Source organism: Dinoponera quadriceps, unplaced genomic scaffold, assembly GCF_001313825.1.
Source record: "Dinoponera quadriceps isolate SergipeBrazil2010 unplaced genomic scaffold, ASM131382v1 scaffold384, whole genome shotgun sequence".
NCBI lineage: Eukaryota > Metazoa > Arthropoda > Insecta > Hymenoptera > Formicidae > Dinoponera > Dinoponera quadriceps.
Genome location: NW_014554484.1, coordinates 5,430 through 32,002, shown reverse-complemented (window position 1 = coordinate 32,002; position 26,573 = coordinate 5,430). Strand labels below are relative to the sequence as shown.

The window sequence follows — 26,573 nt, the reverse complement described above, 5'->3', positions numbered from 1 at the left end:
CTTAGTATAGTGAGTATCCGAGACAAGCATTATATTTATGTTGTAATCTATTAAAAACATTTTGAGTTCCTGTCCTCTTTGTATTAGCCCATTGGCATTCCATACAATTATTTTTATTGTATTAATTTTAATAAAAAGTAATCCATTATTTTTCCAATAGAGGGCTTTACTAATCTGTATCTCGCGTTGTATAAGTCCGATCAGATTACGCCAGATGGCGTTAGAAAGATAAGATTTTGTACTAAAAAAACCTCTGAAACAGTTTCGTGATTGCTTGACTCAGTATTGTTTGAGCGCGCGTCAAAGATGGACACCAGCAAAGAGAAAATACGCCATATTTTACAGTTTTCTTCAATAAAGGCGAAAACGCAAGCCATGCGGCTAAAAATGTGAATAGTGTTTATGGTCCTGATACTGTAAGAGCCAATCAAGCGCAATTTTGGTTTCGTGGATTCAGTTCCGGTAATTTTGATGTCAAAGATGCACCACGCTCCGGAAGGCCAATTGTCGAAAATGTTGATAAAATAATGGAAATCGTCGAGTCCGACCGTCATGTAAGCACCGTTTCGATTGCTAAGGAGCTAAACATTGCACAAAAAACCGTTTGGAACCATTTAAATGAAGCTGGATTCAAAAAGAAGCTCGATGTGTGGGTGCCACACGAGTTAACGCAAAAAAGTTAACGCAAAAAAACCTCATGGATCGAATTTCCATTTGCGAATCGCTGCTGAATCGCAACAAAATCGATCCATTTCTGAAGCGGATGGTTACTGGTGATGAAAAGTGGGTCAATTACGACAACGTCAAGCGAAAACGATCGTGGTCGAATCGCGATGAGCCGGCGCAAACGGTGGCCAAGCCAGGGTTGACGGTCAGGAAGATTTTGCTGTGTATTTGGTGGGATTGGCAGGGAATTATCTACTATGAGCTGCTCCCCTACGGCCAAACTCTTAATTCGGACCTGTACTGTCAACAATTGGACCGTCTGAAGGAAGCAATCGCCCAGAAGCGGCCAGCTTTGGCCAATAGGAGAGGAATTGTGTTCCATTAGGATAACGCCAGGCCACACTCATCGATAGTGACTCGCCAGAAGCTCCGGGAGCTTGGTTGGGAGGTTCTTTTGCATCCACCTTATAGTCCGGACCTGGCACCTAGTGATTACCACCTGTTCCTGTCTATGGCAAATTTTTTTGCTTGTGAAAAATTCGCCTCAAGAGAAGCTTGTGAAAATTGACTTTCCCAGTTTTTTGCCAATAGGGACGTGGGTTTCTATGAGAAAGGCATAATGAAATTACCTTCGAAATGGCAACAAGTTATCAAACAAAACGGTGCATATTTGACCTAAATCGGATCATTGTAACTATGTTAAATAAAGCCTCTAATTTGATACAAAAATAATGGATTACTTTTTACTAGACCTTATATATCTAATGGCTATATTTTCCCTGCCGCACCCCCCGGCCTCCACTGATTAAACGTCCAATGGCCGGAATTGTTAGAAAAACAATGTTTTTCCAGAATCTGTTACAGATTCCGCAATTATTAGATGCTTGAATTAATTCTTGCTCTTATTCCTACAAAAACTCATGTTTACTTTAAGAAAATGGTATATTATATCTTATTCAAAGCATTGCTCTTCGTTAGCTACAACATTTTCCCACTTTTCGGGTAATACATGGATCCCCCGTTAAAGAAATTCAAATTTTTTAAAGGCGATCCAGTCATCCAGTCATTTTTTGATATCTTTGAAAAAACTGAAATGCTGCTAAGAAAGGCTATGCTACATCGATTGAAACAAATACTGATCCGAAGGAGCAATATCTGGTAAATAGGGCTGATGGGATAAGACATCCCATTCAAGTGCCTCCAAGATTTCTTTCATTGGTGTTGCAACATGTCCAAAATTGTCATGGAGAAGAATAATTTTGTTTTATCTTTTGGCGTATTGCGGGCATTTTTCTTTCAGTGCTCGATTCAAATTAAGTAATTGTCATCGGCAGCGTTCAGCATTGATGGTTTTACTCAGTTGCAGCAGCTCATAGTACATTGAGTCCCCCAGGGGCCGTAGCGCTGTGCCTGCTCTTCTGCGGGCACGTATACGGTACAGGAATGACTGCCCCGGGGTACCCAGTCAGATGCTGACTCGTGTTGCTACGCAATGCAGCGGCTTTTGAGGTTCTGAGTCCCTTCGGGAACATTGAATGATGACAGAATCCTCTAAATATGAGAGGGCTACGGCCCTACGGGATTAGTACTTTGTCTACGTCGTTGGTATGAAGAGACTACGGTCTCTGATGATTAGTGAACACCCAGTCTTGAACGACTTTCTGTCTCAAAGCCTGAAGGCATGCAAGAGCACTACTCTTCTTGTGTAAAGGAATGACGATAGAACCTTGAACATATATGAGAGAGGCATGAGTTTCAATGATTAAAAATACCCGTTGAACATTACCTTGTCTTCGGCATGAAAAAGCTGCTGGCGGCTTCTCATGATGCGATAGTCGACGACATGGTGGGCATGAGGAGGCCACATCCCCCGGCCTCCAATGATTAAACGTCCAATGGGGGTTCACCCGCCAACGACAGTCACATATTATGAGGACGCTTCGGCGGTTCATAATTACACGAGACATCATACAGAGACGATGGGAAAGCCCTGTCACTTCGGAGCAATCCGAAAGGCATCCTGCGCTGCACCAATGGTGCATTCGTAGGTAAATCCGTTGGAAAACCATAACGGTTAGTGGGCAACATCCTTAACCCCTTGACATACAATGACGAGTCTGACTCGTCATTCATTTCATGAGCCACTGTAGACTTTGACGAGTCTGACTCATCAAGCGCTTTTTTCGGCGGACGCCGTGCAGTTTACAATTAGATTACATAGTTGCTTCACTCGTGCGTCGATTCTCGTTTGTTTATAACGTTCGAGATGGCCCAAGAACAAAAAAGCATCAAACATATAAAAAGGAGCACACTCAAAGTAACATTCAGTTTAGTAGGAGTCTCGCACAATGAATGTTATACTAGCCAATATTTGAGTTTAGTAAAGATTATAAATAATCCCTGTAACATATATAAGTCGGATGCATTGTATGAAAGTGACAATGAGAAATTACCTACAAAGAGATGCCGCATGTGCGCAAAAAACAACATAAGAAGTGAAACAACGTGGCAATGCAAAAAATGTTTAGTTCCTTTACATGTTCCAAAATGTTTCGAAATATTCCATACTGTACAGAACTATTAAATTATTATTTTTTAATGTTATTTAGATGTTCTTTGTTAACATCAATCTGATTAATAAAAATCCAAATTTCAAAATAAAATGTACTCTTTCTTAGCTTTTACGTAACTGTTTAGTTGAGCGAAATTAAATAATATTTTTTGCTCGCATTAAGTTCCATTTAATTTATATATCAAGGGGTTAATTCGATTGCGCGGCTAGGACGGGCAGCTAAACTTTTAACGGGGGAGTGAAGTCCGGCATATGCGCAAGCATAAGCTCGGATGAGAGTTAAACGTCCAACGGAAATAGATTGGTAGACCACGGGATCGGGGCACAAGCTAATCTTCCCCTACCGGAAAATGTCCCGGCGTTGCATTAGGAGATGAATTCTTTTAATACGATAAAAAAGATGATGATAATCTAATATCAGCGGAAATAATCGGTTGTATAGTATAACTATGTGTGGTTGCTGATATAGAATGTATTACAAATTCTACTTTTTTACACCTTAATTCAACAAGCTATAATCAGAGTAAAATTCAAACAGGAGTCCATCCTGATCCGAAATATATATTAGGTCTATGCATAATTCCGTAGCGAAATCCCGACAGATATTCTTCGCAGTTGTTTTTCCGCTCATGTGTCAATCATATTAAATGTCGTACATTAAATGAAAGCTGAAATTTATACCGACATTTTAAGTATTCGTCAAGATTCGTGAGATATATGAAGTTTAAATATATTTTGAACATGGAAGGAAAAAACGTGTATTTTTGGTGCGTTTCGTTTTTTATTTCCGAGAAGGAAAAACGCATTGCAAACTCACAAAAAGATATGCGTGTACGGATAGAATACCATAAGCGAAAATATATATTGGAAGTGGTTTGCAAAATTCCGTTGCGGAGATTTTAATCTCCAAGATGATCCTCTCTCTGGTCGGCAAGTCACTATTGATACTGATCAAATCAAAGCTTTAATAGACTTCGACCGGCGTTTGACGATCGGACATAACCTCAACATTGACCAATCAACTGTTTCATTTCCAGAAGATTAGGATGGTAAACAAGTTTGATGTTTGGGTGCCACACGAACTGAGCTAAAAACATGTAATGGACTGAATTTCAGCTTGCGATTCACTGCTCAAACACCGTCAAAACGGACCATTTTTAAAGCGGATGATCACTGGCTATGAAAAGCGGATTGTCTATAACAATGTCAGTCAAAAAAGATCATGGTTGAAGCGCGGGAAGACTGCTCAGATGGTCGCAAAGGCTGGATTACACTCAAAGAAGGTCATGCTCAGTATCCGGTGGGAAAGGAATTGTCTGTTATGAGATGCTGCCACCAACAAAACGATTGATTAGACTAAATACTACTCACAACTAGTCAAATTAAAGCGAGCAGTCGATTAGAAGCCGCCCGAATTGGTGAACAGAAAAGACGTTGTGTTCCATTGAGACAACGCTATATTAAACGTTTCTCTGATGATCCGGCAAAATTTATTGCGACTTGGACGAGATGTTTTGCTGCCCTCACCGTATAGTCCGGACCTTGCACCTTCAGAATATAACTTGTGCCAGGCACTACAGAACAATTTGAATAAAAAACTTTCAGTTCCCTTGACGTCCTCTAACAACAAGAGTGATTTCTTTGCCAAAAAATCTCAGGACATCTTTGAAAGAGGGATAATGTATCTCGTGCAGAGATGGCAGAATATCATTGAGTAAAATAGAACAGAGTATATTTAGTTGATTAAAATCGCTCTTTCTGTTAAATATTTTGCTTTTGAAATTTACTCAATTTTCGCTAAGGAATTATTCATAGACCCAATATAATTTCTACTCCATATCAATTAATCTAATGTTTTACGTTTGTAATATATATATCGTACTTATTTTCTAAATCTTCCATTGATAATAAATATTTCTTTGTAACAAATTTTGTAATTGTTCAAGATACTATACTATATACTGTTTTGAATCTTCTGACACACGTTGTTGAGACTTTGAAACCTGGCGCACTTTTCCCTTTTAGCGCTCGAGAAGCCCATTGATCAATGTCAATAAGGTGAATAATTGTTTCTTTTTCAAGTACTTTATTGAAATCATTTAATGTGTATTCAGAAATTCGTTTTAATTTTTCAAATCTGCTACCGCCTACGTTGATTTGGTGTTTCCATCGTCGTAGTAATGTTATTGATGTAACCATTATAAAAATTTGTTTAACGCCTTCATGGGATATCGGTTTTGTTTTACTGCTGCTATAGTACTATATAGCCTGTATTTTATAATCACTCGATATTGTTGCTTCAACAGAACTACAAACAACTTCTTCCAAAAGAAATTCTTAATTTCCATGTTCTTCTGATAGATCAATATTTTCTATTATTGAAATCTCATATACATTATAATACTCTAAAATTTCTTTCCAACTGACATTTGTTATTTTGTATTTCTTCTAACATATATTGAATTTTCTCTTTTACTTAAATTTTCTCCGAAGTTATCAGACTGTAGAAGGTTGAAAGCAATAAGTGCTATGTAGAGTCACATTATTATATTCTTACGCCCATGTCTTGATGCCCGCGCCTTTAGCGCCCTGAACAGCAGATTCTCTTAGCAACGAGTCGTAAACAAGAGATGATCAGCGTTGACTAATAAACAACGGGTTAGAAAGATTCTCTTTGGGGCCGTTGAGTCGTCGTGACGTGCGCAACGGTCTTTAACGAAAGAGAGAGCTTAAGTCTGCGAGTTACGTGTGTTCCCTTGTAAATAGTAAATATAGTTGAAGTTGTTTTCTTGTTAACGTTGTTTCGTTTTATTTCCCCGCGCGAGCGTAACAATATTATATATAAACAGCATAGCTCTGAAAAATTTTAAAATTATGTATTTGTCACACTTACGAACGTTTTTATATGAAAAATAATACGCATCTAATAATTAATGAAATGTTCTTTTTTAGTTAGTCTAAATATTGCCTTTTTCCCTCCTTTCTTTATTGATGATGAAGATATGTAGTATAGTCCAAAATAAATTAATTCATCAAAACGGAGCAATAATTCTTCGTTTTGTGCTGTATAACGAAAATAAGGAGACCGCTACACAATATATTAGAATAGATATTTTAAATTTGGAGCAAGCGGAAAACATTAACATTACCAGTAAGGAATAATTTTAGTAGATGCTGAATCAATTTAGTACATAAAAACAATAGAATGACATGAAAAGTGGCAGGTAGTGTTTGACATACTTTTGTAATACAAATATTAGGTGAAGTAAAAAGTTCTGAGCGTTTTTTCGCTTTATTTCGACGATGAAATTAACATAGTTAGGATTATCCGATATTNTTGGAGCAAGCGGAAAACATTAACATTACCAGTAAGGAATAATTTTAGTAGATGCTGAATCAATTTAGTACATAAAAACAATAGAATGACATGAAAAGTGGCAGGTAGTGTTTGACATACTTTTGTAATACAAATATTAGGTGAAGTAAAAAGTTCTGAGCGTTTTTTCGCTTTATTTCGACGATGAAATTAACATAGTTAGGATTATCCGATATTAATCAAATATGCGCCGTTTTGTTCGATAACTTTTGTCCATTTTGAAGGCAATTTCATAATTCCGCGATTGAAGAAGTCCTCGTCCCTATTGGTAAAAAACTTGACCAGCTCATTTTCACAAGCCTCTCTTGAGGCCAGTTTTGTACCATCAAAAAAATTTTGCAAATGCTTGAAAAGGTGATAATCGCTTGATGCCAAGTCTGGACTATACGGTGAGTGCAATAGAACCTCCTATCCAAGCTCTCGGAACTTCTGGCGCGTCGTTAATGATGTGTGCGGCCTGGCGTTGTCTTGATGGAACACAACACTCTTTCTATTGGCCAATTTTGGCTGCTTCTGGTCAATCGCCTGCTTCAATCTGGTCAGTTGTTGACAATAGAGGTCCGAATTGAGTGTTTGGCCTGATGAGAGCAGCTCATAGTGGATGATTCCTTTCCAATCCCACCAAACACACAGCAAAACCTTCTTGGCCGTTAATCCGGGCTTGGCGATCGTTTTGGCCGGCTCACCGCGATTAGACCACGATCTTTTTCGGCTGTTGTTCTCGTATGTGACCCATTTTTCATCACCAGTTCCCATCGGGTTCAAAAATGGGTCGATTTCGTTACGTTTCAGTAAAGAATCGCAGGCATCAATTCGGTCTAAAAGGTTCTTTTGCGTCAATTCGTGTGGCACCCATACATCGAGCTTCTTCTTGAGACCAGCCTTATGCAAATGGTTCCAAACAGTTTTCTGGCTAATCTTCAGTTCCTGGGCAATGGAATAAGTGCTCACATGCCAGTCCGACTCGACGATTTCCATGATTTTATCGACATTTTCGACGATTGGCCTACCAGAGCGTGCCTCATTTTCGACGTCCATATTACCAGAACGGAATCGTAGGAACCACTGTTTTGCTGTTGCATTCGATACTGTATTGGGTCCATAAACAGCACAAATTTTGGCCGCCTGCTCCGCCTTTTCATCTTGGTCGTAGTGGTACTGAAGAATGTATCGAATTACCTCTTTTTTTACCTCCATTTTGGAACGCTGTAACACACAACTGCCTTGACCAAACACAAAATTGTCACAGAACTTTTTTTGAAGCGTAATGTCACCTTTAAATCGACGTATAGTATGACCCGATGCGATGTATACATCGTGAGATATGGCTCATTAAAGACATCTAGCGGAAAACGCTCAGAACTTTTTACTTCACCTAATAATATTAAAGCAGATTAATAAACATAAGATAGTAACAAAAGTTAATATATACTTCCATGTTTACGAAATGACTGAATTCAACTCACAGTTCTCTATGTTAACAACTTATGAAATATAATGCAAGCTTTTCGATATTACTGGCCCTTACATAATGATTATATCACACAATATGAACTAATACTTGGTAATGATCCTAATTAAAAATATATTCCAGACCTATAAAAGCCAGACATCAGATTAAAATTCGTTAATTTAAAAATAATATAGCCACTTATATAAAAATATCCATGTAACAAAGCTTCACTCTCCTTCATACCTTTTCCAATAAATTTCTCCTTCATACTTTTTCGCAATAAATAGGTATATAAATACAAAAAATGTTCGACACCATATTTGATTCTATTTTGTTAGAGTGAACCAAATCTCTTCTAAATTTTATTTATTACATTGAAAACGTCTAAAGAAAACTGAAACGTTTATAAATTTCTTATGTAATTGAGTTTTACATCAACGTGTTTTCATCCTGTATTTAGCTTTTATGAGCCAAAATTATACTTTTGTTACACATAAATGAACCTTAATTTATCTTTAAACTTTCGTCTAATGATTCTAATGTGATGAACGTGAATTTGATGAACGTTACTTGAATGTGTCATGTATAACATGATCGTTATATACCTCTCTCATCAATTAAGTTAACGATATGTTTTATTTTCATACTACACATACAAGGTTTAATCTCTTGCAAAAGTAACAGAATCTGAGTTTCTTTATTTCTCGCATTGTCGCTTTATTTTAAATCATCTGGATCTTGTATCGACTTACTTTTAAGATTTGAATTTACACAGATTTTACACATATTTTATTCAAGAAATATAAATTTGAAATTTTTTTACTAATAACGACGTCGTTACATATATTTCTTACTGTTATTACATATGCAAATTTATCAAGTAGCGCATGAAGCTTAATATTTTTAAACGTTCTTGCAAATTTATCTATATTCATATTTTTATTTCGTTAATACGTCACACAATATATTGTCACGTCCTGGATGGTTCGTGACACGCGCGGCGGAAACGGCACCGCCACGCAAAGCAGCTATAAGAGGGAGAGGTTGCGGAAGGTTATACACATGGTCTGAAGTGGGGTCACGGAATAACAGGATTATTCAGAGAAGAAACAGGAACAAAATAAAACGAAATAGTAATATAATGTATTAATTTTGGCTTCGCGAATTTCGTTAATTTTTATAACAAGATGGTAACAGGTTTCTCGCTATGTCACGCCAAGATGAAATAAAGGTTTAGAGCTGGACAATATTGATTCAGGAATAATGGTCCTTGATATAATAATAATATAATAGTAACTTACGTTCGATGTCGGCTAATCCAAAAGAGTAATAGGCGAGGGAAGTACGTCGCTTTAGGTGAAGAAACAGGCAGCAGAAGGTCACTTAAAATGACTAACTAACTAAGAAGCGCGGCTGCACTGGCAGAACTTGGAAAAAAGGCCAACTCGAAAAGTCACGCGGAATGAATTAAGAAAAAATTCGTTGCTGCACGGATCAGACTCCCGAGAAAAATTGGCTGTAGTCTAAATTGAGAAAACTCGTGAGACTGACTTGAGAAGCTTACTGAATGAAAACTACAGAGATTGGCTTGAAACTGACTAACTTGAAGACGAGTTTCTTATTTATAAGCTCGTCTCTGTCTTCCTTTTCTCCCTACAATCGCGATGGTTAGCATTTTCGGTCACCAACGGACTTGGTCTTCCACGGTGTAAAATAAGACGAGGAACGGATTATACAAATCCGTTCTCACAGAGCAAAAAAATTTTGCGCATGAGAACATATGTTTAGAAAACGCGGAATAAAGTGACACGGGCCCTGGGCTTTCAGTTAATTTAAATAGGTGTTGGTAAAAGATTTTATTCTACGAGAGAGAGAGAGAGAGAGAGAAATAGAGAGAGAGAGAGTGTGTGTGTGTGTGTGTGTGTAAACGATCCACTTATCGGGTGACTTTAGGTTACTGATAATGCAGCTCCCTTGAAGAGTGGGTTACGCGATTCGGTTTGGACGGCAGTCAACGGTTGACAGCCAGAGAGTAATAAAGAATAAGCGAGAAAAGTGGTGCTGAGAACAAGACAAGGAATAAAAAGGAAAAAAAAGGAGAAGATAAAAATCATCAGTGTGAGAGAGGAGAGGAGAGCTTTCGATCAGCTTGTGAAGGTGTGTTCAGATTATTAAGAAGTTTATACATTCCCCAGTCAATTATATTCTGCTTATAATTTTCTGCTTATAGTCGTATTAAAGGACTTGATGGGTACCGGGAGTAAGGACGCGATGGGAAAGGGTAGGTCTGTTGAGAGAACGGCGCAACCCCCGAAGAGATACAGAGCAATTCTGGACCATAAAGGAGGAAGATTGGAATGAGTTCTGACTCTGGAATACGCATGGGTTTTGTGAGTTGTTCAGTGTAAATAAGACATATTGGTAAGAGAAGAAGAAAAGAAAATGGAAAAAGAAGGAAAAAAAGAAATAAAGAAGTGCAGGCAGGATAAAAAAAAGAGATCTTTAGTTTATTTTTTTCCGCGCCTTCCTTTCCGTACGTTTCTCGCGCTGTTATTGGGTGAGTACAAAAGTGCATGCGGAGTTTGTGAGTAAAAGTCAGACAGTGATTAGGCAAACAAAGTTCTTTATTCAATCAATGATATATTCTCCATCGTTGTCTATAATCTTTTTCCAACGTTCTGGCAGCATACGGATGCCCCGATCATAAAAACTGCGCGGTTTAGATTCGAAGAACGAAGACACGACGTTTTTTAAGGCATCCAAAAAGTCAATTTTTTCCATTTAAATGATTTTGCAATGACCGGAACAAGTGATAATCAGAAGGTGCGATATCAGGAGAATACGGTGGATGAGTTAGGACATCCCATTGCAGGCTGTTCAGTTTGCGCAGCGTCTGTCTCGAAACGTGTGGTCTTGCGTTGTCGTGGTGAAAGACTACGCCCTTGCGATTTGAAAAAATCGAACGTTTCTATTTGATTTCTCGATTCAGATTGGTTAATTGGCGACAGTACTTGTCCGAATCAATCGTTTGACCAGCGGGGAGAAACTCAAAATAAATTATGCCCTTGCAATCCCACCAAACACAGAGCATCACCTTCATCGGGTGTAAACCGGCCTTTGCCATTGCTTCACCATGCTCACCTGCCTGTTTCCATGTGCGTTTGCGCTGAACATTGTTGTACAGGACCCATTTCTCATCGCCCGTCACTAATCGATCCAAAAACGGCTCGTTTTTGAGCCGCCCGAGTAAAAAAACGGCAGCAGAAACTCGCTGGATTTTGTTCCTCTCCGTCATCAAATGGGGCACCCATACATCGAGCTTCAAATCGAAACCGATTTTTTTTAAACGCCGAAAAGCGGTTGATCGGTCAACGTTAAGTGCTGTAGCAACTTCCTCTGTTGAAATTCGCGGAGTATTCTGAACTAAAGTTCGCACAACATCGTCATCAATGTCTGAAGGTCGACCTGAGCGTGGCTCGTCTTCAAGGTTAAACTGTCCGCGGCGAAATTTCGCAAACCATTTTTCCACAGTTCGTTTAGCTGGTGCTTGATCTTGATAAACCTCTTGAATGTTTTTTACGGCTGCTGCAACGTTTATTCCTTTCCGAAACTCGTAAAGCATAACATGCCGTAAATGCACCTTTTCGACACTCATTTTGAAAGTAATCTTTCTCGAAGCAGTTCGTATCTACACAAATTCTTTTGTTTGAAATGAACGCTGCACACGTCACCTTTCCAACGATATGTCTTACGGAGATGGCGGTATTAATGACAAAACTTTACGCCGCTTCTAACGCCATCTATTGCACCTCCGCACGAACTTTTGGACTCACCCAATACTATTAAGCTAGAATAGGGCTACGGTTCCGGGGCAGGGATATATCGGGTTTTGCACGTGAATGGTCGCGGTAATGGGTCCGGAATGACGCGCACGTTAAACGACGGGGCTCAACGCAGTTGATATCTTTGGCGTGTCACGGCGCTGCTGTGTCCGATCCGGCTTGGAGCATGGGACTCCTTTGACAGATGGAATTTAGTTTCCCACGGTAAGTTTACTTTTATGGGGTGAATAATAATAATATGGTACTGGGTTACATATACTAAATGGACTGAAAAGTCCCGGGATTTTAAAGTATGTGGCGCCACTAGAAAATGAACATGATTTATTTCGAGAGGTTCATCTGTCACTAGTTTATATGTGAAGTTTCATGACATTTCGTTCATTTGTTTACAAGCTTCAGTCGTTTAAGTGTCGTTACCTTCGCCTTCGTAAAAAAAGTGGAAAAACAGGAATATCGCATATTTATCAAACATTGTCCTTTGATGGGAAAAACTCCAGAATATTCAATGAAATGGTTGAAGAAATGTTATTCCACATCTGCTCCTTCGAGAACAACAGTTTATCGATGGTTCAGTGAATTTAAAATGGGTCGTAAAAGCACCGAAGACGTACCTCGCTCTGGAAGACCAAAAGAGGCTATAAATGCGGAAATCGTAAAGCAAGTGCATCGAATCGTTTTGAGTGATCGTAAGGTGAAGTTGCTCGAGTTAGCTGAGGCCGTTTGTATCTCAAAAGAACGGGTGGGATACATTTTGCACGATGTTTTGGATATGAAAAGCTATCTGCGCGATGGGTGCCGCGTTTGCTGACCGTCGACCAAAAACAGCAGAGCGTTGATGATTCAACGGCCGTTTTGGCGTTGTTGCGGCGTAATTGAGCGGAGTTTTTTTGTCGTTTTGTAACGATGGATGAAACGTGGATCCATTACCATACGCCTGAGTCCAATAGGCAGTCTGCAGAGTGGCTGAAAAGCCACGAAAGCCGACCAAAGCGGCCAAAAGACCAACGCTCGGCCGGAAAGATTTTGGCCTCCGTGTTTTGTGATGCGCATGGCATAATCTTCTTCGATTACCTGCAGAAGGGAAGAATAGTTACGGGAGAGTATTATGCAGCGTTATTGGACAAACTGAACGACGGATTAAAAAAAAAACGGCCCCATATGGCGAAGAAAACAGTTCTATACCATCACGATAACGCACCATCACATACGTCCTTGAAAGCAATGGCCAAATTGGACCAATTACGATTCGAATTGGTTGCTCACCCGCCGTATTCTCCAGATTTGGCCCCCAGCGACTATTATCTGTTCCCAAACCTCAAGCGGTGGCTCCAGGGAAAGAGATTCATATAGAATGAGAAAGTCATCGCCGAATGCGAGGCGTATTTTGAAGGCTTGGACATTTCGTACTGCAGAAAGGGCATCGAAATGTTAGAAAATCGCTATACCAAGTGTATCGCACTCGAAGGCAACTATGTTTAGGAATAAATATAACTTTGCCCAAAAACGCTTGTTTTCATTAAAAATCCCGGGACTTTTCCGCCCATGTAGTAAATAATACAAATTGTTTTTAGAAACTGAGACGGCCCCGGTACATGGTCACTAGGCGACTAAAAAGAGAAGAAATGCCGAAAAAGTGGAAAAAAGGAAAATAGGAGGGTGTGGGTGTTGCAGAGGCACCAGGACGTAACAATATTATTAGGAGTAATTCGTTGTCATCTTGTAGTATCAGAAAATATGAATAAGCAGTTGTGAAACATAGCTGAAGAGAAATAATATAAAGTAATGGTAGCTACTTATTCGCACAATGTGGCCCTAATAGCTTCAATGGCACTATATTATCAAGTCGTTCTCCAAATATTTAACAGTGAACATTTTTTATTATTACATATGGTTTTGGCATTCATTGCTTTATAATTTTTGTTGTATAAAAATTTAAAAATTTGCGAAAGTTATTAGGGGAGGGGGGGCATGAAAAAATTATACATTATTCAAAATATTGAATATATCGTTGCAGAGTATAAAATATTATAAAACTTTTGTATGAGACATTTCTTCGTACTTTAGAAGATATTTTCTAAAAAAGAAAAGGTCTGTTTTTTTCAAAGGGTTGTTTCAACCTCTAAACATCGAGATACATCGCTAAAAAAATGTTTTTTTTTATTTTTTGATGCTCTCCAATTTATCCAAGGCCCATCTTCGAAATCGGTGATATACTGTTCCAACTGTTCCCTTGTTGTAAATAGTGGAAGAGAATGTTTTAATATTTGACTTACTTTATAATTTACACGCCTACATTTTGTATAGGTGTATTAATTAATGCATGTCGCCCAACTTTGCACAATAATATAAATCTTTCGAATTTAAATTATTGTCGCGCCTTTTTGTTATTTTAAAGTATTGACATTCAAGATTAAAATATGCCACGTGGTTTTACATTTAAGTAATGTAACCTTAAGAATTAGTAGTAAACATCATGGCTTACAATAAAGAGCATAATTGCATACATTTTGTGTTTAATTTCAATAAAAACGCTTCTGAGCCAGCCGTAAAGATTTAATCCACTTACGAAAAAAGTGCAGTAAGTGAAAGAACGTACAGAAAATGATTTAGTTGTTCTCAAAACGGTGATTTCAATGTTGATTCTCAATCATATGCTGGGCAGCGTCGCAAGTTTGAAAACGATGAACTGCAGATACTATTCAATGAGAATCCGACTCAAACACAAAAAGAACTTGCCGAGCAGCTTGGAGTGACACAACTAATGCTTTCGGTTCGATTGTACTAGCTGGGAAAAATCCACAAAGAAGGAAGCTGAGTTCCACATAAGCCGACTGATGACAACAAAAATTGCCGGTTGACCATGTGCATCTCTTTACTTGCCAGAGTTTGAAAAAAGGAATTTTTGCTTAAAATCCTAACTGACGATAAAAAATGAATTATGTACGTTAATTCTATGCACTAAAAATCATGGCTGTTCAACCGAGGACATCAACAGCAGAACGTGACAAGGTTCTACTTTGCATATAATGAGACCAGAAGAGCGTGCCATATAATAAGCTCCTGAAACCGTGTCATACAATTAAAGCAGAGTTCTACAAATAACAATTAATCCATTTGAGCGATGCAATTGAATAAAAACGGTCATTTACTGGACAAAGCAGTCATAAGGTCATCTTGCTCTATGACAACGCTGAACCGCATACCGCATAAACCACGAAGGAAATCTAAACTTGGGCTGGGAAATTCTTCCCCACGCGGCGTATTCGTCAGAAATAGTTCTTTCCAACTTTTACTTTCGGTCGATATAGCACTCCCTGTCGGATATACACTTCAATTCAATTGAAGATGTTCGTCGATGACTTCATCGATTCAAACCTGCCTATTTTCTATCGCGATGCAATCCGAAAGTTGCCCGATAAATAACGTAAGGTCATCTATGCTAATGGAAAATATTTCAATGATAAATTAATGTATTCATTTCATTGAAGAGTAAAGTCGAAGTTTGCTAGAAAAAACGGTTCAAATTAATTTAGACGCCTAATATTAGGTCGAAAAAGAAACGTCTGTTAAACTGCATTTTCGTCTCAAATTAACAAAACAACTACGAGGGTTTTTTGATAAGTCTAATAAAGGAGCAAGTAAAACACATTTTCTTGGAAAAATCGCTTTTGCTTCTTAACATAATCTCTATCGATGGCGAAATATTTGGTCCAGCGAATTTAACATTTTTAATACCGCCGGAAGAGTAGGCTGTCTCAAAACGTGCAAAATACTTATTGACCGCGACGATGACTATCTCATTTGAAGAGAATTCATTCCCACTGAATCAGATTTTCAAATTTGGGAGGAAGAAGTCTTGCGGGTTAAATCCGGAATATATGGTAGATGAGAAATTAATTCAAAGCGCAATTCGTGTAATTTTGTCATTGTGAGAGTCGACTTGTGGAACGGCGCGTTGTTTTGGTAGAAGAGCACTCTTTTGCACGCCAGTTTTGGCTGTTTATTTTTCAACTTTTTTTTCAAATTGTTCCATGGTGTTGCACAATACTCTCCTGATACTGTTTTAGCCTTTTGCAAATAATCAATTAGAATAATTCCTTGAGAATCCTAACAAAACAGTGGACGTTACTTTTCTAGCCAACAGTCTTCGCCTTTTTTAGTGCAATTTCACTAGGCATTGTCTACTGTTTTGATTGCCGCTACGATTTAGAAATATAGTGGTGGATCCAAGTTTTGTCTAAAGTTATGAATCGATGCCAAAAATCCTGTGGATTACTCTTCAACATCGTCAAGTATTACGTTGAAACATCCTTTTGCGTGCGTTTTTAATGAGGAGTCAGCAATCGCGTCACTTATCATGTACACAGTTTTTTCATATGCAGTTTTTCATGAAGGATGTTATACATTCGTTCCGTCGAGATGCCGACAGTCTCAGCAATCTCATGTATCTTCACTCGGCGAACTTCCATAACCACATCATGGATTTTTTCCTCGATATCCGATATAATGACTTTAACTAGATGTCCTGAACGCACTTCTTCTTCAGTGCGACCACGTTTAAATTCGTTTATCCAGAAATATACGGTCTTCAACGCAGAAATAGAGTCTTCATAAACTTTGATTAACTCGGCTGTGATCTGTGTTACTACCCACTTCTTTAACCCATTAAATAATAGTGTTTTATCACTGAACGGAAATCTTTTTTTTTTCATTTTTGTGGCAACTGCCAAACCATTTGCTTCGAACGATTATTATTATATTTAAACAAAGAGTCACTTCTGACTGAAATTTTGCCAGAATGAAGAGGGTTGATAAGTAGAACTTCCTCGGCATCACGTTACCAAATAAATTGTAGTTTATCTCATAGAAATTTATTAAACTAATCAAACGAATTGATATATTTCTCAAAAACATAAAGGATATCCAATTTCATTTTAAGGACACAAAAAGTATCTAATGACGTGAAAAAAGTACAGGTAGGAATGCGTACGAATATATACGAAAAGTTATATTTACGGCTACGTGCCGTTTGTGTTCAATTAACAGAATAGAAAGAAGAATGGTTTATTTATGTACAACGTGTCAGGTTCCATTCTGTGCCACACCGTGTTTCAACAAATTCCATAAATATGAATAGAATTAATTCAACCGTTTTCATTTAATTTTATCAGCTGTATTAAATCTGACATCTTGAAAAAAATATTCAAATTTAGATTCGTAATTGGCGACTCGAAAACCCCTTGAAAATGGAGAGGATGCCGTGGGCGTACGGTGCGATAGCACACATCCCGATAGCATAAAACAAATTTAATATAATTCCCAATAACACATTCCTTTAGCACAATCCTTTAGCACATATTCCGATAGCGTATAATGAAAAAGGCGCAATATCTTTATATCGCTCATTCTGTTAGCATACATTCCCATAGCGCACATCCCGAAAGCGCACATCCCGATAGTGCGCACCCTAATTAGCGTACATCCAATTTGAGTACATCCCGGTGACGTATATATCGATAGAACACAACTATGTGTGTATCAGGAAAAAACCCATTTTTTTCCGTTAGTATATATCCCGCTAGCACACGACTGTAGGCGCTATCTTTTTTTAGATCTAATAATATATATCATATATTTATGATCGTCTTAACCCCTTAACCTACAACTACGTGTGAGACACGTGGTCTTGTATTAAGGCCAAAACTGATTATCACGAGCCTGGCCCGTAGTACATCGGTCGGGCCAAATGTAAATATTACGGGCAAGGCCCCTTGTACAATGATCGGGCCAAATGTAAATATCACGGGCATGGCCCGTGGTGCGACGGTCGACGAAGTGCGACGGTCGCAACAGCATCAAAATTAAGACCATCAAAACCTTGTGAAGTTTGCACGAAAAATAAAAAACGTAGTGAAACAACGTGGGAGTGCAAGAGATGTAAAGTTCCAGTTTATATACCAGTACGTTTCGAACAATATCACAACATTGAAGATTATTAATTTTTTGTTATTGATTTTTGTATAAATGCTAATTACATGAATGGCAAATTTATTTATGAATTGCAGATAAATGTTATTGATTTATGTTATACTTTATTGATTGATAATAAACCTTTTGTTGTATATCTACCACAATTATTACATCAGGTTGTAATTACTTATCAAATATTACACAAAATTAAACCAGTTGTATCTTACACATGTATTTACATTCCGTAAGTCGTGCGCGTTTGGTACAACTTAGGACCGATTTGCCGAACCATGGAATGGCTCGAAGGCTGCGCGATCTTGTTTACGTTTTGGACCCAGGCTGTTGAAACGTAAATCGTAGGTTAAGGGATTAAATTCATCTTCAGTGTTCTCCGGATAGTTTTATTTGTTACGGAGAATCTAAAGATAAGCTTAAAACAACCATAAGTATAAAACGTTTTCTACAATAAGCAATAAGACTTAAAATGTAAGGAAGTTAAAAATATATGTCATTTTTATGTTATGGCCTTAAGACACAGTGGCATATGAAGAGTTATAATATCAGTTAAATAAGCAATAAGTGCAGCATAGAGAAAAGTGTGCGCTATCAAGGATGTACGCTAACCGAATGCGCACTATCGGGATATGCGCTACCGGGATGTGTGCTACCGGGATGTGCACTACCGGGATGTGCACTATCGATATAATATGCCTTTTGCATTGTGCGCTATCGGGATAACGCTCTATTTTTATTATGCGCTATCGGGATGTGTACTGAAGGAACGTGCGATCGTGATGTGTGCTCGATCGATACATCCCCTCGGCGAACACCGCGGCCGACCAAACATCCGTCGGCCGTTAAACGGCGTTTAGCGCCACAAAAACATTTTTCACACGAGGTGCACACGCACGACACGTGCACACGCTAGCAACAACAGCTGTTGTTATTAAACAACCGCATGTCGAAAAACCAAGCAGGAGCCGTAAGGCCAAAAAGCCGCTCCGCCATAGTAAGAAGGCCGAGTCTACCGGAGTCAACCGGATCGAAAGATCATACGCTGCTCCGAGTCCCGATTCCCAGGTTGAGGGACCGCGACGGCGTGTGCGCCGTCACAGCTGTGAATACGTAGCCGAACTCGACATCCTTTCCGTCCGGCAAGCTCGAGGTAGTGTATTTGCTGTCTCTCCCGTGGAAGTCGCGGGCGCCGGACTCCCAACTACCTTTTCGGCACGGTGTGTTCGCCGTCTCCACAGGGAGCTCCCGGCCTTCTTGCTCGTAGCGGACCTAGGTATAGGGACGAGTAGGGGTGATGTGTTTGCCGTCTCCGTCCAGAGTTCTCGACCTCGCCCGCTCTACTCTGGTCATCGGGCGCCTCCAGGGCAGGCGAACGCTCCGGACTTCCGCGCTGTAATCCGCGCCGCACGACAGACAGACGAAGTGCGTCTGTCCAAACTCCGAATCGCACTTCACCGGAGGTGTCACCGAAGCATCGACCGCCGCAAACAAAACCGCACCTTCTCCGGCTGCACACCAGCTAGGTCGCCCGGCCGAGCCCATTGATGCTGTATTAGAGTACGATACCACGTGCCGAGGCTCGACTGACGCAAGCATTCTGCGTGCAGTAACTACCGCGTACCGTAACACCGCGATCCGCAGGTGCATCCCGTTGCATGCACTCCGATGCGAACCGTGAAATTTTAAAGAGCCGAGACAACACGCGAACCGTTGATATAAACACGCCGGAACCATAAAACCGTGCCCGCTCTCCGCTGTCACCGAAAACGTCACGAACCGAGCATCGCGTCTGCGACACTTAGATTCCGCGAAACTCGTTACACCGAAACGCCGACTAAGCCGTCGAAAATATAACACCATGAAATAAACGCGGGATTCCGCGTCTGAATCTATCGCCGCAATGTTTACCGCCTGTGAGATAGAGTTAAAGTACGGCCCGCTGTTATTCCAATTGTACTGAGCAACGTGGAAAATAATTAAATAAACGGCGATTACTAAGTACGCATCTTCACTCACTCACTCACTCACTCACATCCCCACTCACGCGCACTTAAGAACGCCTAGAAATCTGGCGAGCTACGCCGGGATCACTGAGCTATACCGCACACGGTCAACCAGACCAACGGACGATCACCCCACCGGCCGGGGTTGGGCAGAAGTCCACCGACCAGCGGGGTCCGAGTCACATGCTAACACTATGCGCTGTCAGAACATGCGCTAACGAGATGCGTATTCATGGGATTTGCACTACGGTGGTGTGCGCTAACGGTATATGCACTACTGAAGTGTGCGATATCAGGGTAGTGCGCCTTTTTCATTATGCGTTATCGGGTGCGATCATTTTTTTTATTTGGATAAAGCTATCCGAATCAAGGAAAATTATCCGGCCCGTGCGAATATCGTCGTCGCTGGAATCCCAGTCACTTTTATTCGTTCAATAGTTGGGCGTTAGTTATATTAATTACCAGTTGATTCAGCAGCCAACGGGTCCAGCAACTCGACGTTAATTTCAGTCGAAGAGGAGAAGAGGTCACAATAAAGATGGCTCGGCGAAAATAATAAGACGTAACGTTTTCAAAAAAATTTATTTACTCGGGTGATTCGGTTCTACAATATCGTTTATCGAATACGCTTGAATTGATTTTATAGCGTCAGCTAATGGTTACAGTTGCGAGATAGGGCGAGCTTCTAACTTCCTCTACTCACACAAATCCGCAAGAGGTGTGCAAAGACAGTTCCGAACATGGTTCTGACGATAGCCCTGAAACCTCACTTTGCTAATCCATCTTCAAAATTAATAATTATCATCAAAATTGTGAAATCTCGACCGTTCCGCATAGGCATCCTGCCACGCAAAACTCCTTGTCCCCACCGCGACTCTAACGATAGCACGATTCGATAAGTTTTAATTTAACGCCTCCAGTAAAAAGATTCTCAGCACTCCTCCAGTGACTGCTCACGACATCCATCGTGTATTATTTACGGCAAAATCACCAAATGATCCCGAGTGATCGGCCCCGGCAGACGGCGCACGAACTCCTCTCCATCGAACACTATGACTTACGCGATTAAGGTGCAAATTGATGACCTTACATTATTCGTCGCTCCAGAAGTAATTCCTCTGGGTCGTAGGGCGCTCTTCTGTGTCTCTCACTCTCTCGGCTCGCCCGTTTGTTCACTAGTTTGTTCTGCTGAAACAACGCGTTATCTTTTGCTCTTCGTAATGCTGCCACCAATGAAGTGAAGTTCCGGAACGCACGACCCGCAAGTAACACTGGGGCCCTCTTGTCTTCAGTTGTTTCCAGTACTTTTCGGATGCTCTGAAAGCTTATCTAGCTTCTCGACGACAACCACTTCTTCCAGTTTCTTCCACACTATTCCTGTCCTTTGCGCCTCTTGTCTACGAACGCTTTAAGGATTCTCCAAGTATCGGTTCGCTTCATAGTATGATAACGTTTCTTCTGCTTCTCCGGCAGCTACAACCAATCATAGAGTTGATATTGGCGCTTTCTCGGCAGATGAAACTAATAATACGAGGGTTGATCCAGAAATAAGATTCCCATCAATTTTACAAATAAACAACATTGTTTATTCTCATAGAAATTTACATCGTTGGAAAGATGAAACTTTGCTCTATTTTTCTACATAATCGCTATCTTTTTCTAAGCATTTTTGTACACGGTGCTCCAATTTCTGTATCCCAATGTCGTAGAACTCCGTCGCCAACCCGTTGAGGAAGCGTTTCATCTCTTCTTTGACTTCAAGAGTAAGGCGATACTGCTGATCGATTTAATGGAACGTGGGACAACAATCAACTCAAAAATGAAAATTCCATGAAATCGATCAGCAGTATCCCCTTACCCTTGAAGTCAAAGAAAAGGTGAAACGCTTCCTCAACGGTTTGGCGACGGAGTTCTACGACATTGGGATACAGAAATTGGAGCACCGTGTACAAAAATGCTTAGAAAAAGATAGCGATTATGTAGAGAAATAGAGCAAAATTTCATCTTTCCAACGATGTAAATTTCTATGAGAATAAACAATGTTGTCTATTTGTAAAATTGATGGGAACCTTATTTCTGAATCAACCCTCGTGCAATTGAAGTGGAGGACTCACTGAATGTTGCCCACTTCTCCTGGTTTAGATGTCAACGCTCTGTCGCTTGTTCCATCGGCGCATGTCTTCTGCAGGTCTCTCTTCCTCCCGCGTCGTTCTCTTCCTCCCGTTTGCGCCATCGCTGAAACTCGGTACATTTACAGAAGACGCAGGATCACTAAAAGGGTAGTCTATGCATCGCGGTTGCATGGGTCCACTATAAGGTTACATCGCAACCTTCAGTCCTATTCGTATTGGGCACAACCTGTCCAACTCGCAAGAACACTCACACGTCATACTGGATGTGTGCTAAAGGGATGTTGAGAATTTTGTTCAATTTGATATATGCTATCGAGATATATACTATCGCACCATGTGTTAACAGGACTCTCCCGAAAAATGAATTTCATTCAAATTCAACCAAATTTAGCCATTTTTCCATCGTTATTTTAAATTTTGGAATTTTTACTGTAGATTCATCATTAGCGACTTCAAAAACTTATATATATCTACTTAATGTAAATGCAGCAAAATTTGGCATTTTGATCGTCACAATGTGTCCGCTATTTCGAAATTAAATGGCGATTTTTTCTAATAGCCTTAATGATGATTTTCAAAATGAGACCAGAAAGAACTTTCTATTTTAATTTTTGAGGAAGTTCTCATTATACAAGAACTTGACGAAGTATGCAGTTCAAGAGAGGAAATTCACACGGGTGTTGTTTTTTGCGTGGAATTCTATCCTATATCTTTAAAATAAGCCCAAAAAAAGTCGCTATTTTTATTTTTGTGGGTGATTAAAATTTTTGAATTATCGGGATATTATGTATCACCAGGTACGAAAATTGAAGTTACATCTTAAATTTTACATTTTACAAAATATTATTAAAAATTAATGAAATATGAGAGTATTTAAAAAATAACAGCAAATAAAATACTTTAAGATATAATTCAATTATAGATACAAGTAATATGACATTTTGCTATACGGTGCGTTAGTTAAATCCGGACTAAATAAGCAATGCATTTAACAAAAGTTTATTGGTTAATCGTGCAAAATTACATTAAAACTTATTTTCGTGTTATTTGTGAAACCGTTATAGACAAAAATTACTCAATGTAACCACCTGCTGCAATTGCGGCTTCGATCCTGGGCCTCAAGCGATTGCACACTCTCTGCAATGTCGGCTTGTCCAAACTGAAGAATGCTTCTTCAATAGCTGTCTGGAGAGATGTCATATTAGGATATCCTGACTTATTAGTGACTCTTTCAATCACGCTCCACACATAATATTCCAACTTATTTAAATCTGGACTATTCGAAGGCTAAAATTCTTTTCTCCAAAACATATCAACGTTTTCCGAAAACCGTTTTGAATCAAATGACTCGTGTGAGCTGGTGCGCTGTCCTATTCGAAGATGTACGGTTTTCTGGAGGCTACAATGTCCATCCGTGGCATGACTACCGTTGTCAGAACGCGTAAATATATTTCCTTTGTTACGGTTTCTCCCTTATTAAAAAAATACAGCGACATGACGTCATCCTCGCTGGAAACAACGCTTAAGACGTGAACGCTGGTTGAAACATTTTTCCTAGCTACGGGGATATCCTCGGAATCATTAGTAAGACAACAGTCGTTCCTGCGGTTCACTTTTGTGTCGACGGTAAACATTTTCTTGTCAGAAAAAAATCTGACGCGTTCCGCAGTTTTGTTTTTTAACGAACACAAGCAAATTGCAGCGAGAAACTCTTTTCATTTTTGTAGCCTCAGACAACACCTATCGTATCTTTCTGAAGTATGACTTGTAGCATAAGTCCTCTTCGTCTATTCGGCGCATGGTAGCCTCACTCACACGCAAAATTATTGCCAGTTTCCTGAGAGACAGTACTGGGTATTCTGCGATGAGCTTTTCTGCGATGGGCCCTATAGAAAACTTTTGGGGTCCTTGCCGTCCTCTCCTTTGAATGACTCTTCCTCGACGAGTTTGCGGAACCTTCTTCAGACTCCTCTGAAGCCTTATATTTAACGGAAACTTCGTAAACTGTCGATCTCGGATATTTGAAGAACTCAATTATCTTGGCCAGCGTACGTCCAGCGCGAAGATTTTCAATAAACTTCGCTCTTGGGTTATATTCCATGCTCGATCTTGACTGCTCAGCTATTTTGAAGTTAAGTTTGTTCAAAACATTATTTTAGCTTACTAGGAAAATAATACCAACTTAGCGTTAAAGTAAAATACGGTGGGAAATTCAAATTGAAATTTGTCCGGATTTATCTGACGCATGTACATAATCGCCCTCTTTTTCAATACACTTCTCACACCGCTGTACCTACTTTTCTATTCTATAAAAAAAATGTTTTTGTTATGCCTTCAGTTAGGAATACACCGCTTCTTGTATGTGATGGTACTGACATCAAATTCTTTGACCAAAACTTCAAGAGAAATTTGCTTATTTTTACGAATAATGGCATCAGCGCGACCCATTATCTGATCAGTGATAACCATGCTGAGACGACCAGAGCGATGCTGATTACAGATTGATATTTGCCTATTTTTAAACGCATCTACGCACTCGTATACTATTTTCTCACCAATAGAAGCATTTTTATACGGTTGTAGCATTTTTCTATGATTTTTATAAGGTTTTATACCGTCCAACTATAAAAATCTGAATGATCGCTGTTCTTTTATTGTGCAAACAGTTAAAGGCGCCTCCATCTTGTATATGCTGCTTTTCTGATTAAGCACGCCACGCCATCTATTGAACAATATCAAAACCTTCTCTAAAAATGTCTCTTTTCTGAGCAAGAGTTTAAAATGTCTGAGGTATTCGTTTCTTGAAATATTGTGAATTTACTGTAACTTTTTGTTTGAAATCAAACAATTAAATTCAAAACGCCGTTGCCAAACAAGTCGAAATATGACAATAAGTTTCTCGAACTGCATGATATTTGAACTAAATATTCTAAAACATTCGAGACATGATATATGATAAACTTATTTATATATGAAAACATATTCTATCATAAACCAACGCGATTTGTTATATATGTAAATTTCGAAATTAAAAATTTCTTTACGTTTCTCTCGGGACAATTCGCAGCTTCACTCTCGCAAACGTTATACGAGGTCTGTTCAAAAAGTATCGCGAATTTTGAATTTCCGCGGGTTACGCATATTCGATTTTCGATTTTTTGTGGCGTTATGTTGGTACTCATGTCCCTCACTTATGCCGATAATTTCGGCAATTTTGAATATTCAGTTTATCTTTGACAACTGTTTTGCTTGGACATGGTTTGGCTGGTCTTCGATTTTTGCCTATTCCAAAAAATTTATCAAAGAATCTGTATCAAATTTTGTGTGAAAAACAAAATTAAGTGCGCGGACGCTTTCCGAATGTTGATTGTGGCATATGGTGAAGCTACCATGGACCGAAGCAACGTTTATCGGTGGTACAAAATGTTCTCAGAAGGCCGAGAAGATGTGAATGACGAAGAACGTCCCGGACGCCCGAGCACGTCAACAACAGACGAAAACATTGATGAAGTGAAGAAAATAGTATTGGCCAATCGTCGAATCACCGTTAGAAAAGTTGCTGAGGACCTAAACATATCGATTGGCTCGTGCCATTCGATTTTTACTAATGATTTGGGTATGAGACGGGTCGCCGTGAAATTCGGACCAACGCCCTTGCTCACACATCGTTGTTTGTGCGCGAATTTTTGGCCAAAAACAACACACTAATAATGCCGCAGCCACCGTATTCCCCAGACCTGGCCCCCTGTGACTTTTTCTTGTTCCCGAAACTGTAGAGACACATGAAAGGACGACGCTACGCTATGATTGAGGAGATAAAGACGGAATCGAAGGAGGAGCTGAACAAGATCACAAAAAATAATGTTTTGAAGTGTTTCGAGGATTGGAAAAAACATTGGTACAAGTGTATAATATCTGATGGGGATTACTTTGAAGGGGACAAAATAGATATTTATGAATAAATAAATAAGTTTTGAAAAAACACAAAATTCGCGATACTTTTTTAACAGACCTCGTACGTCACTATACGCGATTTAATCGTTAAGTCTTTTTTTTGTGTAAAAGTGCTCCGAAATTTAGACTGAGGTCGCAGGCGCAATCTCTTGGAAGCACTGCTCATTAGGCCGGTATAACGTGAGAAGCCAAAGCAGAAGAAGCGCGCTGCCACGACCTTTTCTAGAGAATTGTCGTAGCAAAAAATAGGCTTATACTCGAGTTGCCGGCACGAAACCCAGTTATAAATCGTCAATAAATCTTAGTAATCTCTCAATCGAGGTCGAGCCCTATTTACACCAGCGCTCCGCACAATTAGAAGATTCAAACTCTCTCTTCACGTTTTAAGCTAGATAGTCCCTACATCCAGTCAATCAAATATAATTCGGTAGTATTCGAAACACTTTTTGAAACGTCCTCGTAGATTGATTGTTAATAAAATTTAAGAACTTACCTGATGAATATACCAAATAACAGTAGCAACTGTGGGCTAACATGAATATTGGTACCAATTTATAATTCCAAACGGGAAGATGAAATTGGTTGATAAT

At 39.4% G+C, this 26,573-nt stretch overlaps 1 protein-coding gene and 1 pseudogene across 1 annotated transcript; one reads left to right on the top strand and one right to left on the bottom strand.

The window, feature by feature from the left end:
- The first annotated feature begins 401 nt into the window (after window positions 1-401).
- On the top strand, window positions 402-820 carry LOC106750519 (annotated as a pseudogene).
- A 6,202-nt stretch (window positions 821-7,022) lies between these two features.
- LOC106750504 (histone-lysine N-methyltransferase SETMAR-like) lies at window positions 7,023-7,811 on the bottom strand. Its single transcript, XM_014630907.1, has one exon. It carries the CDS (start codon window positions 7,809-7,811, stop codon window positions 7,023-7,025), a length of 789 nt encoding a protein of 262 aa, XP_014486393.1.
- Window positions 7,812-26,573: the final 18,762 nt, after the last annotated feature.